Source organism: Rhinichthys klamathensis, unplaced genomic scaffold, assembly GCF_029890125.1.
Source record: "Rhinichthys klamathensis goyatoka isolate OS25496 unplaced genomic scaffold, OSU_Roscu_1.1 h1tg000015l_1, whole genome shotgun sequence".
Lineage (NCBI taxonomy): Eukaryota > Metazoa > Chordata > Actinopteri > Cypriniformes > Leuciscidae > Rhinichthys > Rhinichthys klamathensis.
In genome coordinates, this window is record NW_026606567.1 from 3291440 (window position 1) to 3308744 (window position 17305).

A 17305-nucleotide genomic window follows, 5' to 3' on the forward strand; every position below is an offset into this window, starting at 1 on the left:
ATAACTATATTAGCATCCACACATTGCACAATATCGCTCTGTTAATTACAAGTTTTGTCGTCTGCCACTTTAAGAAGGATTCTGAATTGGCTGTCAATGTTTTTATCGTTCATCAGCTGGGAAAAGATACTTTCTGTTTCTGAAAGTGATTCCAACGATATCTTTCTTTTTATAGTTATCATTATTGGTGTGAACGGGCCTTGATTTTATATTCACATATGCAGTTGTTGAATAACGGGAGGAAATAAATTAATAATCAGGATTCAATGAGATGGCAAGCAGGAGAGTATCTTTAAATGTATCTCTATGATTAGCACAATATTATTTTTCATGTCCAGATCAACCCAGCGAATGCTGTTTCTTCAGCCTCTCCGAACGCTGAACTCTCTCCTCTGGAGTCTTCTTGTAACTCCTGAAACACATCGAATATTTTATATTACAATATTGCATCTAATATTGATGTATTATATTTGAACATTCAAATTATTTCATTCAATGTGAACTCAATTAGTTTGAAATGTGGTTTTGCATATTTATACAATGCATTCCCTAAAACGTACTGGGTTTGTTTTAAGGTTACTTTAATACAGAGTGATTCTTTGTAATATAATACAGTGATATTTTGATCACACTTCAGTTGACTAAATGACTGCATGAGATCCTGCCAAATGCATTTACAAATAAATGCAGCCAATTTTAAATGCCAGGTGACTCTTCTGGCAGAGGCTCCGTGGCATTTCCAGTACTGTAAGCGTCCAGCTAAGACTGAATTGAATTTCAAATTCCATCAACAACAGTGTAGAAGAAAATGGAAATGGCCGGAATGGGAGATTGCATGATCAAAGGAAGCAAAAGGTGGAGAGCTGACCCGCGGCGCAGGAGCTGCTGGCCTGAAACCGGAGCGTTCTGGCCCTGACTGGGCTGCAGGATCCTTCAACACAACACACAGGGACACCGTTGGAAAGATGTAGCTATAGCGCAAGGGGATGGTAAATGTGTAAAGTGTCTGTTTTCCCTCTGTGGTTAATGTGTGTCTATTGGAGCTCTTCACCTTTTTGTAGGGGGACTCTTGGTTTTCTGAGCTCGTCTGGTCTGACCTGGAGATTCACCAACTCTGATGAGAAGAACATTTTAGAGCAGATCAGTAAGTGAATAAATAGTATTTCAGGTGATAAATAGTAAATAAAATAAATAGCTTTTTATATACTATTTTGCTATACTATATTATATAAATATTTAATTTTCAACTATATTTTTGGTTAAAGTTGAAGGCCACATTCTGTTTACCATGCATTCATTATTTATTGATTTTGTTTTTAAACCTATATCTTCAAATAGTATTTTTATATAAATAAATATTGTATTGTAAATTATATATATATATATATATATTTGTAAATATATTGTAAAATATTGTAATAAATATATAGTAAGAATGATAGATATATCTTTATATATATATAGCTATGTATGATTTCCTAAAAAATAAATCTATTTTCCTCAATATATATCTAAAAAATATTCTGTTACATAATACATATATAGGTTACATATGATTATACTTAAAAAAATATTTATAAACCATTTAGTTAAAAATAAATAAAAACAAAACATCTAGTTACAGTGAAATTATAGGTTTCAAAATATATCATGACTTGTGATTTTGTTACTTATATTTTTATTTAATGGGCCGAAGGCCATAAATGTGTCACAACATGAAATTATGGAGTTACAACCATAAAAAATACTTTCCAGCTTTGATTCATTCAGTCCTTTATGTCATATTAAAAAAGGTAACATTACTATTACACAAGTAACCATCCAACAACCAATAATCTTGCCAATTTTTATGTTGTTTTGGCACCTAAATGGACCAACCGCATGTCAAATAAGTCTTTATCAGACCAAAAAAAATTCAAATATTGTTCTAATACAACTCACCTTTTCTTCCTATCAAGAGATTTCTGGGTTGCAGCAGATAAAATCACCTTGGGGCTTTTTGCTTTTTCCTGTATGCCAAATCAAATATTATTTGTAGCCTAATTTTCAAAACAGCAGATAATAGTTGCCAGGGATCAACACTAATAACCCAAACTAAATGAAAATAACAAACCAATGAAGATGAAAGCAAAAAGTGCAGATTGCAGTTACCATCTCTCTGAGTTTCCTCTCAGCTCTCAGCTCTCGGTCTTGCTGCAGCAGAGACAAACGCTCCTCTAGTGTCATAGTGAAGAAGATATCATGAATGTCAAACAAGGCCGCACGTAACTGTAATAGAAGCATATAAAACATATTTAGTGCCATATCGGATGCTGTACACACGGTTCTTTAGTACCAAACCATCAAATGTGGGACCTGGGCTCTGACGCGCTCTTGCAGAGACACATCTTGCTCTGACAGTTGGTCGTTTCTTTGAACGGCATTATTGCCGAATGAACGAATGAACTCCTGCGTGTCCTGAAGAAAGACACATGTAGAGAGATGATCAATCCCACGAGGGCTTTGTTAGCATGTATACGAACACTATTGTGCGTTGTTCTCACTTGCACGGTTTGACGCAGGTGTTTGACTTTCTCAGTTGTGAGCAGTCGCCTGGTCAGAAAGCCCTTCACGATAGCAGTGAGGCGACACAGCGCCCTCTGCTGCTCCACTGTTATAACCTGTGTGCGACATACACCCCTCAGGCTTAGCTCATAATAACATTTATTCAAGTTTAGTTTAGCAATCAATGCACCCAACCTGACTCAGCCTGTTTCTGCTCTTCCCTGTGCTGTGATGATTTAGGCCTCTCGTATATATGGACGCCTGTATTGAGGGTGATGATGCCACATCTAAACCTAAAAAGAATAGAATGCCATGTTAATATATACCATAGTACGTCCATATACTATATTCTTTTGATTTTGTAGTAAATGAATGATTAAATTGTTTACCCCAAAATGACATCATTTCATCATATTGTTCTAAATATGATTTTATTTCTTCTGTGAAACACACAAAGATGTTTAGATTCCCAAGCTCTAAAAATAGCTGAAAGCTTTCTAAATGTAGTCAACCATCTCTGAGCACATGCAATCGAAAGTTTTGAATCAGTGTAATTTGGGATTATTTATATACTGTTTTAATACTTGTTAATATTGTGAATTAGCTTTTTTTTCAACATCAGTAATTTTGTTATGTTCTTTTGTAGTTTTTATTACTTATTTCTATAATATAGCTGTAATTTACTTTTTATTTAGTTTAAAATATATTTAGTTCATTTCAGCTTTTTATATATATATATATATATATATATATATATATATATATATATATATATATATATATATATATATATATATATATATATATATATATATATATATACACACACACATACACTACCAGTCAAAAGTTTTGGATCGGTTAGATTTTTAATGTTTTTAAAAGAGGTCTCTTCTGCTCACCAAGGCTGCATTTATTTGATTAAAAATACAACAACAACAACAAAAAACAATATTGTTAAATATTTTGACAATTTAAAATAACTGTTTTCTATTTTAATACATTTTAAAATGTAATTTATTCCTGTGATCAAAGCTGTATTTTCAGCATCCTTACTCCAGCCTTCAGTGTCACATGATCCTTCAGAAATCATTCTAATATGTGGATTTATTATTAACTGTTAAAAACAGTTGTGTACAATTTTTTCAGGATTCTTTGATGAATAGAAAGTTCAAAAGAACAGTATTTTTAAATAGAATCTTTTGTAACATTATAAATGTCTTTACTGTAACTTTTGATCCTTGATGAATAAAAGTATTGATTTATTATATTTATTTTCCCCCAAAAATAAAATACAAATATTAATAAATACAAATAACACAGATAAATGCTGTTCTTTTGAACTTTCTATTCAGATAGAATATATATACAGAATCCTGAAATAAAAATGTAAATGTTTTCAACATTGATAATAATAAAAAATGTTTCTCGAGCAGCAAATCATCATATTTGAATGATTTCTGAAGGATCATGTGACACTGAAGACCGGAGTAATGATGCTGAAAATTCAGCTTTGATCACAAGAATAAATTGTATTTAAAAAAATATTCAAATAGAAAACAGTTGTTTTAAATTGTAATAATATTTCACAATGTTTTTTTTTGTGTATTTTTAATCAAATAAATGCAGCCTTGGTGAGCAGAAGATTTTAAAAACATTAAAAATCTTACAGATCCAAAACTTTTGACTGGTAGTATATATATATATATATATATATATACAAACACACACAGTATATATTTATATAAGCTGAAATAAAAAATAAACATAAATATTAGATTTTTATCTATAAAGCCACTGAACATTTATTTAAACACAGAGTCGTTGGGATAAAATAGCTGATGTGTTTTCATCTCCCAGCCACGGCTGACATACCAAAGACTGGCACAGGGTGTCTTGGCGATCTTTCTCCAGGGCTTAAAGGGCACATGATGGGGCTCAGTATAGGGTAACGTTCACACCCGTCCTCGCCCGCTAGAGGACTCAGACCACCCTGACCCCTCAGTCTCCTGACCCGCTCCTCCGACTCCTGAATGAGGAACAGGGAGACGGAGTGACTGAAGTCAGAATATATACAATACACACACATGATGCATATCAAACACCAGAGACTCCAAGCTGCAGTCCAGGCAAATGTTCATTGTGGATAAATCATATTTATTCTAGTTCATGCATAGCAGATGTGTAACTGTTAATGTAGTTGTCATCCATGAGGAACTTATAAGGTCCCATTTTGGTTAGGATGCCTAAATATAGTAATATAATGTGTGGCAATGCACAAAGGTTTGGAACAGAGCCCATGTACTGCATATATATATATATATATATATATATATGTATATGCCAATGCTGACCTGACTGTGATGCCGTTGTTCTCGCTCTTGTTCTGCCACCAGACACGATAATCTGAAAGCATAGTCATCCTCCAGAGACCTCTGCATGTCTTCTAGAGCGTGGACCTGCCATTGCATCTCGTCTGAAACACAGGAATACACAACTGAGAGGATACTATATCAAAGAAAGCTGAAAATCTCGTCTTTACTCTCAACATTCAAAGGTACCACTGATTAACTCTTTATATCATGCATATGTTGTGTCTTGAGTTGTTATAAGGTTCTTTGGAGATTAAAAAAGTTCTTCTTGATGTGACATTATCGGTTCTTCATATCAGTCTTTTGGATTGTGGGTTCAAACTGAAAACTCCTTGTTAAAAAATGGAGAGAGAAGTTATCATCAGAGTGAAGCGGCAGAGTGTATTTTTTTAATACATATTTGACTAGACTCTCTTATTTAGATAGCTTATTTTGATTATTATTATTGGGTATTTTTCATATTGATTAATATCTGTTTAACACAGCCATAATATGTTTGTATACATTTGGTCCAATATGTGCTGTAGAAAATGCTACATGGTTTAACCATGTACATGGAATTACATGGTTATGAAATTCAATAAAAAAATTGTTAATGGAGAGAGAAAAAAAGAGCTAAAAAAGAATATTTATTTTGGAAGCAGTATACAAAAACATTCTGTATTAATAATAATTTTATATTGGGGTCTAAGATTTTTTTTGTATTATTATTATTTATTGTGGAAGCACTATACAGAATATGCATTGTTAATAATAGTAATTACTATTTGTATGTGATATATACACACATACACACACACACACACACACATATATATATATATATATATATGGTACAGTTATATTATGTTGTATATATTAAATATTTCCATATTTGAATCATTTTTTTTGGTTTGAATATAATGACCCCATAAATGCATGTTAAAATAACATCATGTTATTTGTGTAATATGACTCTTTTTCTCATAGTATAAATGTCTCTTTAATAAATGATCAAATATATAATGTAGTAGCATTTATATCTCAGGAAGGAGGTTTTTTCGCCATCATATTTGGGGATCCGTGGCATTAAACAGTGTTAAGATTCTCTTAAACCCCTGCTTTAAAACACCAGCACATGATGATTTTAAAGGAACTAGACTGGAGAACTCGGTGTTCTTTGAGGAACTTTTGGAAAAAAAAGTTCACTGACATTAGGCTGTAAAACCCATTTGAGTCTTTGTTTTCAATAGTGCACTCATTTGTTCAGTTCTTACCTGCTCTCCTTTCTTGCAGCGCTGTGCTGATGATACTGTTTCCCTCAAATGATACCTTTGCATGAGAAGGAGAGTCTGGGGATATTCCAGAGCCCATAAATGCAGCTGTGGGACTGTCCCGTGTGAAAGTCTTGCTCATTGGTGAAGGAGGAGACAGTCGAGTGTGCGTTCTCGCAGTGACCCCGGCCATAAACCGAGGCATTCTCTCCTGGCTCCGGTCTATGAGCGGACTCTGATGGCCGGAGGACAGGTGACTGTCCAGCGTGTGGCATCTCCTTCGGAACAGAGGGCTCGTGGACTCAGGATCCACCGGAGATGTCTCGTTCAACCTGGGGTGGTCATCATATCGACCCGTACTCACATGTTCCTTCCTCTCCTGCGTCGCAATTGTGTTTACTCCCTGTGGCCTTGCATTGGCTGTATTGTTTGGTTGGTTGGGGTCGTCAGGGAAAGAGAAGAAGATGTTGCCAGCAGAAATGGGACGAGGACGCCCGTGATGGGGTCTTAAAATGCCATTTAGACCAGACTCTGGACTTCTTAGATTATTAGGAGAGGTCCGATTAGGTGAGGGATTATAACAGGGTAAACCAGAGGCCAGAGAAGTGCCGTTTTCTTTATCAAACGGGATTTTGGTGCCGATGACCTTTGATCCCGGTTTACCTTGTTCTTTTTCAATAAATTCCCGTGATTTCTTCAGGAGGTTCTGCAGACAAACTCCTTCTGTTTCAGTTTCCTTCTCTTTTCCTCTCATAAGTTCAGGGAGCTCAGCTGGTGGGGTCACTGATGGCTTATTAGATAAAATGTAAGGCTCTGTGGTCCCAGTAGGTGTGAGATGTGCAGTATCAGTAAGACCATTCCTGCAGTCTAATTTTGGAGAGGGAGACGAGCACTGCTCTGAAGGCTTTGGTACGTCCAATATTTTTGGTGCCTATAATGCAAGAAGATATGAAAGCAGGGGCGTCACTAGACCCATTTTAGGATTGCTTAAGCCCCCCTAAATGTCCACCCAGCCTCCCTAAAAATGAGATTAACTCTGTAATATATGTATACATTAATTTGTGATCGCATCAGTCCCCTTTGAAACTCATATGAAACAGCGTCATAAGCAGAGGACAATGTCATAAATGCAGTTTACATAACATGATGCGGGAGCAATTCAAGACGGTTTCCCATCCACTGTAAAATTTGGGCTTATTTATTTATTTATTATGAAATTCCTTTCATCAACTTTATGACTTTTCCTACTCTTTGCTATACTTCAGTGCAATAAAATTGCTAAAAATTTGTTATAGTCATTTTATAATAAATCCAAAAGCAAACAATGCGAAAAGAACTATAAAAGGGAGTAAAGAATGGCAAATGAAGTAATGAGTGCTCCTCTGTAGCCATCTAGTGAATATAGTGGTAATTTCATGTCATTTTCATGTTAAAAGTGTTTGTTTTCCACATTTTTCATGTTATCTTCATGAATTAAAAAGATAAATGAAGATCTTCTTTAAAGTTAATTTTACTGCACCAATGATTAAATAATAGTGTTTAAATCTTTACATGTGTTGAAAAAAATGTAATTAATATTTTACCCACATGTTGCCAATCTAGACAATTACAGTAAAGTTTGTCTATATTCTTAATGAATATTAATGAATATTAGCAGGTTATTTAAAATGATTAGAAATTAATTCAATATTCAGGGATTGACTTGATTGTGTAGAACCTACTGTATTGTTCATGCCAAGTATACTAATGATATATTAAATTATTAATATAAATAAATTATTGGTGGCTGAACCCCCCTAATATTGAAATCCTAATCGCCCCTGTATGAAAGTAAATCCAATTAATTATTGTGAATAAGCAGTATATATATATATTTTTTCATAGTTGAAGGTATAGGTTAAAAAATGAAATCTATACATAAAACGGAAAAAAAAAGGAAAATAAATAAATAATGGATGCATGGTAAAAAAAAAGAATGCCTTCAACTTTAACAATAAACACAGTTGAAATATATTGATATATCTATTAACAATAATAATATAGATATAAAGAAATTATATATATATATATATATATATATGAATTTTCATAGATGAATATCTGGGTTAAAAAAAAAAAATCTATGCGTAAAGGGGGAAAAAATCAGTTTTCTAATTTATTAGTTTAGAAAAATCAGTTTAGAAATCTATTCGTGATTATAAAAATAGATAAATCCGGGACATAAAAGTACCTGTTAGTCGAAGAAACACTTATTTTCTTACCTTATTGGTCCAAAGAATGGCCTGAATCTGATTGAGGAAGTTATTGTTATGATGAATCTGTCTGTCTGCCTCCATTTGTGACGCTCTTTTCCTGTATTCAACCATCTCCCTTCTTTGGTTCTCACTTAGCTGGAAACACAATAGGCACAAACTTTCAAATAATACGAATCATAATTAGACAATTGAAAGGGAAGGAGACAATACTCTATTTTTTGAATGTGTAAACCAAACTTAGGCTGAATGTTATAATAATTACTGTTATTAATATTATATTTTACTGTGCTCACTCTTTCTTTTGCTTTTGAAAGTTTAATACACCATATTTACTGCAGTCACACTGTAATATAAATATAAATACTCACAACCGGAGACAGAAGTGGCCTGCCATGAAGGCGGATGAGAGAGTGCGCCACCCCTCGCGCAGGTGCGGTACTGCAGCTCATCTCATGCATAATTTCCGACTGCAGTTCAGACAGAATGCGTGCGCAGAATTCCTCATAGCTGTCCATGTTTTCTTACAGCGGTCTGCACAACTGGAACGGTCAGAGCACGTGTTATATGACAGAAAATAAAATCACGTTGTCGTTCCTATTCGGTCAGATTGAGCAGTAATGCAGGCTTTTAGATTGGGATTTTAAACAGATTCTCAATCGATCCGCATTCCACTGCTCTTTCCTCCGATGTATTTGCTAACAGATAATCACGCACAGATGTTAAAATCTCAGCATCAGCACCTACCTTTATATCGCGATGGAGGATAGAGCTTCTGTTTGAATAAATGACACACAAAATAAACAACGTGTATCAGCAAAAGGCTTTCCTCTACCACAGATGTGACTGTAACATGTATGATGTCGCTGTGCTGATGTTTATATTGGACGTACAGATGCAAATCGCGTAATCGTTTCCTGTTTTGTCCGTGATTACGTTGAGAATGATAACGAAGCTTGTTATTTACTCTATATTCACATGACGAAGGTCATAGTGTGTCCGCAGGAGATGGATTTAATATCCTAGACCTCTAGCCTATCTGTCCTTCACCAGGGTCTCTTGTGTCTGTCTGTCTTATGGTCTTCATCAGCACCGCCCCGTTCACTCACCGTCATCCTCTGCATTCACTTGGACGTAAAATCAAAGGAAAATTCCTTCAGATACATTTTTAAGATACAGATGTGATTCATATCGGCATCATATTTTACTGCAGTAGCCCTTTAAATTCACTTCTAATTTGATCCATAGAAAATGAAATAATTCCGCAAATAGGCTATGCTTTAATTATAATGTATTATTACAGTGAATGAATGAATGAATGAATAAATAGGCTAAATAAATAAAGTTCGTTTAAAACAATGAGGTACCCTGCATAGCAAAATCTGTAATTCCTGCAGTTATTTCTGAGGAAACTGAAAAAAAATAATATTAACGATCTATTTATGTATTTTTTTTATCGCACATTATTTATTAATCAGGCCTACATGTATTTATTAATAATTTATATATTGTATATATTATTATATTGCACATATTATATATTATATATTAATTATTATTACTTACAATATTTTAAAAGCCAAAACAGGGAACGGTGTGACGTTCTCACTTAGGCAGGCTAATTACATTTTTAAACATTGTAGTAAAATCTAACAATTGCTTGAAAAGGTTTAAAAGCCAAGCATGTAAAGTTATTGTTAATAAGCCATTCATAACATTAGAACTGCTCAAATAAAAATCATATATATAGGCTATATATAATAAAAATAATAATTTGCTTGTCCGTCGTATCGCAAGGACTGTCATGCGCGTCAGTTGGTGTGGGCGTGGCTTCCTTCGCTGCGCGCGCCAGTCACTCGCCGCTCAAACGCACTGGTCTGTGTCTGTGTGGATGGACATCGCGGAGGCGGCGTTAAACTTCACTGTTTACTCGTGTTTTACTTAGAGACAGACGGTGAACTGGAACTGGAAGCGGTTCTTACAGAAATCGTTTCGGTCGTCGATTTCCAAGCTCATTATAAGTTGACCGTTTGTATTTGAAAGACTCACCACCACCAACAAACCAGTGGACTTTGACAACTGCCACCGCCTGGCCGAGTTTGCAGAAGTTAGCGTTAACTTACCTCGGGAAGAAAGCAAACCAAACAAACAGTAAGTGATTTGTGATTACACTGACTCGTTTTTAAAATGGATTGAGGGTATCTGACACTTTTAAATGATAGTGAACAAACAGAGATGTCTTTAAAGTATTTCAAATCATTTAATCCTACTGTAACGTTACCTATTTTAAAAGGCCAATCCACTGTAAGTAGATATAAAATTAGTGTATAACAGCATTGTATCGCAGTTTACTTTAAAATCTCATTTGTTCCCTAGAAGAAGTGAGCTTGAATTATGAGCTATAAGGCGGTAACTCCACCCTGAACGCACATTCAGTCTTCAAATATGTATAACCGTGATCTGTTTTAACGTCACTGCATCAGTAGTCTGATGATTGGCCAGTAGGTGGCGCTGTTGCATCGCGTATGTGGCTTTGAGAGTGTATTGAGGAGTAGTTGCCAAATAAAGTCTTGCAATATCACCAAGAGACCCATAAATCTTATCTTGTTGTAGTTTGCTTTATAAAGGGCATACTAGGACCTTTGAATTGTATCAAAGTTTCACTTGTAGACTTAAAGCCAACTTTTGCATTGTTTGTGACAAGTCCAATTTTTTTTTTTTTTAAGAAATTAATAGGCTACAGTTGTTGTGTATCTTCTCTATATGCAAAATGACTGCACAGCATTTGTGTTTCTTGGCACTAAGAAACGATTTGACCACATATGTTGAGTAAGGTCTTTAGCATCTGTAACTGTTTTTGCACTGCAATGTTTTGCATCTAAAGTTGTCTTTGGGGATCAATAAACAGTCTGTCCTGGCCTATTGTGTTTTTGCAATTTTATATATGGTGGTTTGTGTTTTGCAAAGAAATTGTTAGATTCTAATCTATAGTGCGATTGACTGATTGTTGAATGCCTTTAAGAGACGTGTGTTAAAACTAGAGAGAAATCAATTCTATTCCCATTTTGAGTCAGCTTTTGGGATTGCTTTGCTTAATATTGCAAAACTTGAGGTTTTCGGTTTCGCAAATTAAGCTAATTGTGTAATAGCTGCTATTAAACTTTGGCACAGAGTGGATTGGTAAAGAAAACTGGATGAATTAAAGGATTAGTTCACCCAAAAATGAAAATTATCCCATCATTTATTCACCCCTTAAGCCATCCTAGGTGTATGACTTTCTTCTTTCAGACGAACACAATTGGAGTTATATTAAAAAATATCCTGACTCTTCCAAGCTTTATAATGGGAGTGAATGATACCTTGTTTTTTGAAGCCCCAAAAAGCGTATCCATCCATCATAAAGGTAATCCATAGGGGGTTAATAAAGGCCTTCTGAAGCAAAGCGATGTGTTTTTGTAAGAAAAATATCCATATTTATAACTTTATAAACTATAATCACTGGCTTCCAGTAACGGCCGTACGCGGCGGAAGAGTGACCTCTGACCCGACATATGAAGAATTGACGAACGCAGAACAAGGTACCATTCACTCCCACTATAAAGCTTGGAAGAGCCAGGATATTTTATTATATAACTCCGATTGTGTTCGGCTGAAAGAAGAATGCCATGTACACCTAGGATGGGAAATAAAGAGATGATAAAAAAATCTTATTTTAAAACTTTTCTTTTATGAGACTTGATCTAAGACTTGATAATGTGTTAATCTATAAATTGGATTTTTAATATTTTGTATGCGTATTTTGACATCGATTTGTCCGACAAAGTACCTCATGTGAAAGTGGTAAAAGTCTGATTTAGATTGTTCTTTAGAACTAAATGAGCCTTTTATTCGTAAAGATTGGCCAACAAGCTCTGTTTCCATTTATTTACAGTCTATATTGAAGTCTAAATGCTCGTATTCACGTCGCTTTAGGCTGAAGTGCATGTGTTGACAGCTTTACGGACGGGCCCATCTGAATCCCAATATCCAATGCTGAGTGACGTCGAGCCGGAAGGCGTGACTCTCGTGTTTCCACCAATAGATTCAAAGTATGGCGTTGATTGACAGTTGAGCCTGGAAAATAGGAGGAACGTTTGTGCGACTTTATCCGTCTGGCTTTACTCTGTTATGGAAGCCATTTTGGGATTTTCCTTGTAGTAATTGTGAGTCAAACACGTAACTTTTATCTATTCCCACAACGATCGCGGAATTTGGATCGGGTGTTCGGATACATAGTTATTTCTATTTAATTTTTTTTATATTGCCGTCGAGATGCGCCACACATTTTGCGCATCCTTGAACTGGATTGTCATTTCTGAACGGGACTATCTTCAAAACAACAGGAGATTATAGAAACTGATGGTCAAACTGGCAAGTGCTGGAATATTTTGATGTCGTTTATGATTTCATTCAAACCTTATGGACAGAAACGTTGATATTTTACGCGTAATATACAGTCCTTGGTGGACAGTCAGTGAAGCTCCTTTCTTTCCAAACTCTTGACAGAAAACATGGCCCTGGATTAACTGTCATACACGCAACCAGGGCTTTATTTCTATATGATTTATTTTGTTATATTATACGTTTTCAAATGTAAACACTGCTGAAATGCGCAGAAACCCCTTTACGCATTGAGATAAAAATAATTGCGCTGCTACAGTGTTGCAATTCAAAGCTGCGTGTCAAAACCTAGTGGGTTTCCTACCTAGATAGCATCCCACACTCAATCTAAACAATGAAGTCGAATCGCTTTTTAAGACATCGAATCGAAAGTTACATGATATACAAATGCGAGTTTATTATCCGTATGTTCATAACGCGTTTCATTGTAACGATGTAACTCGTTGTCCAAAACTGTTGTCTAGGAAGACAGCTGACTAGTTTTTGATACGCATCCAAATGTTGCGATCCCAAATGTTGCAGAGACGTCAAATCTGGAGAGTTGTGCGCTAAGTTATCATGTTTATAAATGCAAATGCTCCTCTTCCACAAGAGATAGAGATGCAAAGGCTCATGAAGGTGTGACTAGGTCAAGATAGAGACATAAATCCTGACTTTCTTCTTTTTTTTTTTTGTCTTTTTTTGTCTGCCTTATGCACAAAGAAAGGAGCTCATGGCTTTCACCATTGACTTGTTTTATGGCATGTCATGCTTGGAACATAACTGCTTGTGAAATGTGTGTTTAGTGAAGAAAAATAGGTGGACAATGTTGGATGTTCAGCCTGTCTCTTGGGTATTGGAGAGGGGTTTTCTAGATCTCCTCTGGTATGGGGAATGACAAGACATGCAGTTAGAGGAAAAGGTAAACAAAATGAACAAGATATTTGACTTTTGGTAATTTCGCATATGAATATTATCTTAATACTGGGGTAATTGATCCCAGAGTGTTCTGTTTGTTCAGATGCTTAATTCGGCCCTTAAAGGACCAGGACAGTTTGGATCCATTTGATTTCTTAGTAAGTTGAAAGTTAAACTCTTAGTGTTTGTTCAAAGCTCTACTAGTGTATTAGATAACTAAACAAAGTATTTAGTTGGGTATAGTGCATAACAAACGAAACCATGCAAAACTAAGGGATTTTAAAATTATGATCATAGCTGAGCTTTTACTGTATATTATTCACTATAGAAATTTCAGTAACACTTTACAGTCCATTTTGATTCGTTAGTGTTTGTTAATGCGTTATTGTGAACTGAGGCTGTGAAACAATTAGCCTAATCATCCAAAATAAAAATGTTTGTTTACATAATATATGTGTGTGTATTGTGTATAATTATTTTGTATAAAAACACACACATGCATGTATATGTTTAAGAAAAATGTGTTATTTATATATGAAATATTTATATTTAATATAAATATATATATACATGCAAATATTTCTTAAATGTATACATGCATGTGTGTATTTATATATACAAAATAATTATACACAGACAGTACACACAACACATTAATATTACATACATGTAATTAATACATAATAACATAAAAAATATTTTATAATTACTTTTGTTCGTTGGCAATACATTTTTGTATAATACATTAGCTTATGTTTATTTATTTAATTTATTATTAATATAATAGTAATTAATTTATAAATGTATCTTGAGATGTTTTTTTATTAAATGTAAAATGTATTCATATAAAAATTAATATGAACCTATATTAATAATCGCTGTGCAAATATTGTTCATATTTATTTCATGATACCTAATTCATTATTGTCATTATTGTAAAGTCTTACCAAAATGTCTATAGTGAACAAATATGTTCAGCTCTAAAATACTATTTTTATTAGTATAAAGCAATCTCTGTAAATATGTTAAGTCTACATTCAGTAATTATGACTGGCTGGAAAAGTTGTAGAGCCATTATCTGTGTAAATATAGGCTATTAAAGTCTTCATGCTGTCCTGTTCGCTTGAGTCACCCTGGACAGCGTTGTTGATTTTGAACATGTAGGTGTGTCCGTCACTTCCTGCTCGATTTGACCATATCAGATGACTTGTTTGCACATTTAATAAAACGCACAATTTACTATGAAAGAGGTGTTTTATATAGTTACTCTACTAGCTTCTATGTTCAATCACCTGTACCAGTCTAAACAAAAGTTGTTACCATGTTGCTCATCGGGATTCCTCCCAGAGGCAGGCTGAACCGTAGAGTGTGTGTGTGTGTGTGCATGCTTTCATGGGTGTGACTCTGTTTATGTATCGAGGTCACACCCATCATCACACGTTAGCTGTTGCCGTAGTTTTCGAAGTCTGCTCTTCACATCTGGTTTGGTCTTCACAGCGTGCTCAGCGAATTACCATGGATTTTTCCCCTCTGCACACGTATACTCCTCCTCACTGTACTCCGGATAACACGGGCTATACCTATTCACTCAGGTGAGATCACTGTGAAAATGAAAAAAACATTACTGGGTGGAACTACCGGCAGTGCACTTCCCAAATGTGTTCTTTCTTTGTGTGTAGCACATCTTAGTTTATATTTCCAGCAAACCTTACAGGGTTTTGTGTAATTATGTTTGAACTTTCCTCCTCCTCAGCTAATGATTTTCCGAGAATTTCCATGTCCTGTTGAACCTGTTTCTTTGCTCAATTCATGTAAGTTTGTGGTTGTAGACAAAGTATGTGATGATAACTTCACTAGTTCTATTGAATTCTATTCTGTGTTTGTGGTCCATTTCATACTTTAGTTTCTTGTTTGTTTTAGTCATTATTTAGTCGTTTTATTCAGGTGTGTAGTTTTTTTCCATGGCTGTCAAGAGCCAGGTGAGAGGGTTGGATGACAGCAGGTGTGGTTATTTACCTCGGGCAAGTTATGAGGTTGCACAGAATGAATGGCCAGGTAACGTGAATTTGTGTAATAATACTCTTGGTTTTAAACTGTATTTTAGATCAGCAGAAACAGTGTAAATTCGACTGTGCTGACGTTTGTATGCAGATAACGATTTGTACCCCCACTGGCTGCACTAACTGATACCACTTTTCCAGCTAAATCGTGCCGGTCCTGGTTTGTGTAACACTATTTAAGATTATTAAACCAAATGTCATTATAGTTGAGTTCAAGTTTCAATAGTTTTTACACATCACATAAATATAAATTATATATTTTTTTTAAAAAGTATTAAAATGGACATTTGTGTAATATGTAATTGCCATTTCATAAAAAAAAAAAATGAAGGCATCCAATTTTATTTTTGATTATTTATTTATTTATTTGATGTCAGATCAGGCCTAAATGTTTCTAATAATAATAATAATAATAAAAAAAATAGTTTTTTTGTTGTTACAGTGTTGTTATTGTTAACTATCAAAAACAATTTTTGGTAATGGTAAATAGTTTTTTTTAAATATGGCTGAAATAAAATAAATATTAGTTGGAAAACTTAGCATTAGACAACTAGAAAATTAGAGTTTAAGGTGCAGTACTAAAGTCTCTAAAACTGTATACTGAATATACCCTTCACATATCGTTCAATTAAGTGAACATGGTTATTAATTAGTATAGTTAGTAATAAAGTGAAAATCAAAGAAACATTACAGGTATCAGAACAAGTGCAGGTCTATTGCATTTTAACGCTGCAACACATATATGTATTATGTAGGGCTGCAACGATTAGTCGACGTTGTCGACAACGTCGACAATAAATATTTGTCGACAAATATCTTTGTTGTCGAGTAGTCGTTTGATCTCACGTGTCTTAATGTAAGGGCCTGCAATATCGCGATTTGACCGCTACGGCGCTGTAGCGCTAGAGTGTAGTGCAGCCCTTACAAATGCTATTGCGGTAGGAGAAAACACAGCGCGAATTATGACAGTGCAAACGAATCCGAACTAGCAAGGTTTAGGTTTGGGAAAGTTTCACAAAACTTCAAATCAAGAATGCTGTCGTGTGCAATACATGCAAGGCGGAACTTGCTTTTCACGGGAGCACAACATGCATGCTGGAGTGCAAGAGGAAATATCCCGGCAAAAGAGGAGCCGGTGAGAAGTGAGTGTTCTCCAGCTGGAGCTTAACGTTACTAACCAGCGGTAAATCTCTCTTTATAAGAGAATGCAATACTACTAATAATAGTAATAATATTATCAATAGTAATATAATTACAGTAATGTGATGACTTATTTTGCATAGAATAAAGCTTGATCGAGCTTAGGAGTCAGGGCTGTTTTTATTATTGTAACACTATTAGTATATTAGGTATTATTATAGTCTTATCACTTGCCTGTATTTTGTTCAATAATCATGAAGACTTACAAAACGAGATGTTATATCCTTCCTATGATATAGGAAGAATATCATGGCAGTTACTTTATCATACTATAAATTAAAAGGTGA

General features: G+C 34.6%; 2 protein-coding genes across 5 annotated transcripts in view; one reads left to right on the forward strand and one right to left on the reverse strand.

The window, feature by feature from the left end:
- Positions 1-213: 213 nt before the first annotated feature.
- Positions 214-8968, reverse strand: LOC130069734 (centriolar coiled-coil protein of 110 kDa). Its single transcript, XM_056233812.1, has 14 exons — positions 8793-8968; positions 8431-8559; positions 6173-7100; positions 4899-5020; positions 4420-4573; positions 2934-2984; positions 2740-2837; positions 2544-2660; positions 2356-2457; positions 2152-2268; positions 1942-2009; positions 1052-1114; positions 869-931; positions 214-412 (listed from the first exon to the last, which is right to left on the reverse strand). The coding sequence occupies exons 1-14, from the start codon at positions 8937-8939 to the stop codon at positions 340-342; spliced, it is 2232 nt and encodes a 743-aa protein (XP_056089787.1). The 5' UTR covers positions 8940-8968; the 3' UTR covers positions 214-339.
- A 1314-nt stretch (positions 8969-10282) lies between these two features.
- sun1b (Sad1 and UNC84 domain containing 1b) overlaps positions 10283-17305 on the forward strand; it is a 42062-nt gene continuing 35039 nt past the window's right edge. For 2 of the 4 annotated variants that reach the window (XM_056232992.1, XM_056233016.1), the window contains exons 1-2: positions 13643-13762; positions 15256-15350. In XM_056232992.1, coding sequence (XP_056088967.1) covers positions 13745-13762; positions 15256-15350 — 113 coding nt within the window. In that variant the 5' untranslated portion in view covers positions 13643-13744. Of the gene's footprint in view, positions 10573-12554; positions 12832-13642; positions 13763-15255; positions 15351-17305 lie in introns of those variants that run through there. The other 2 variants (XM_056233001.1, XM_056233009.1) reach the window with 2 other exon arrangements.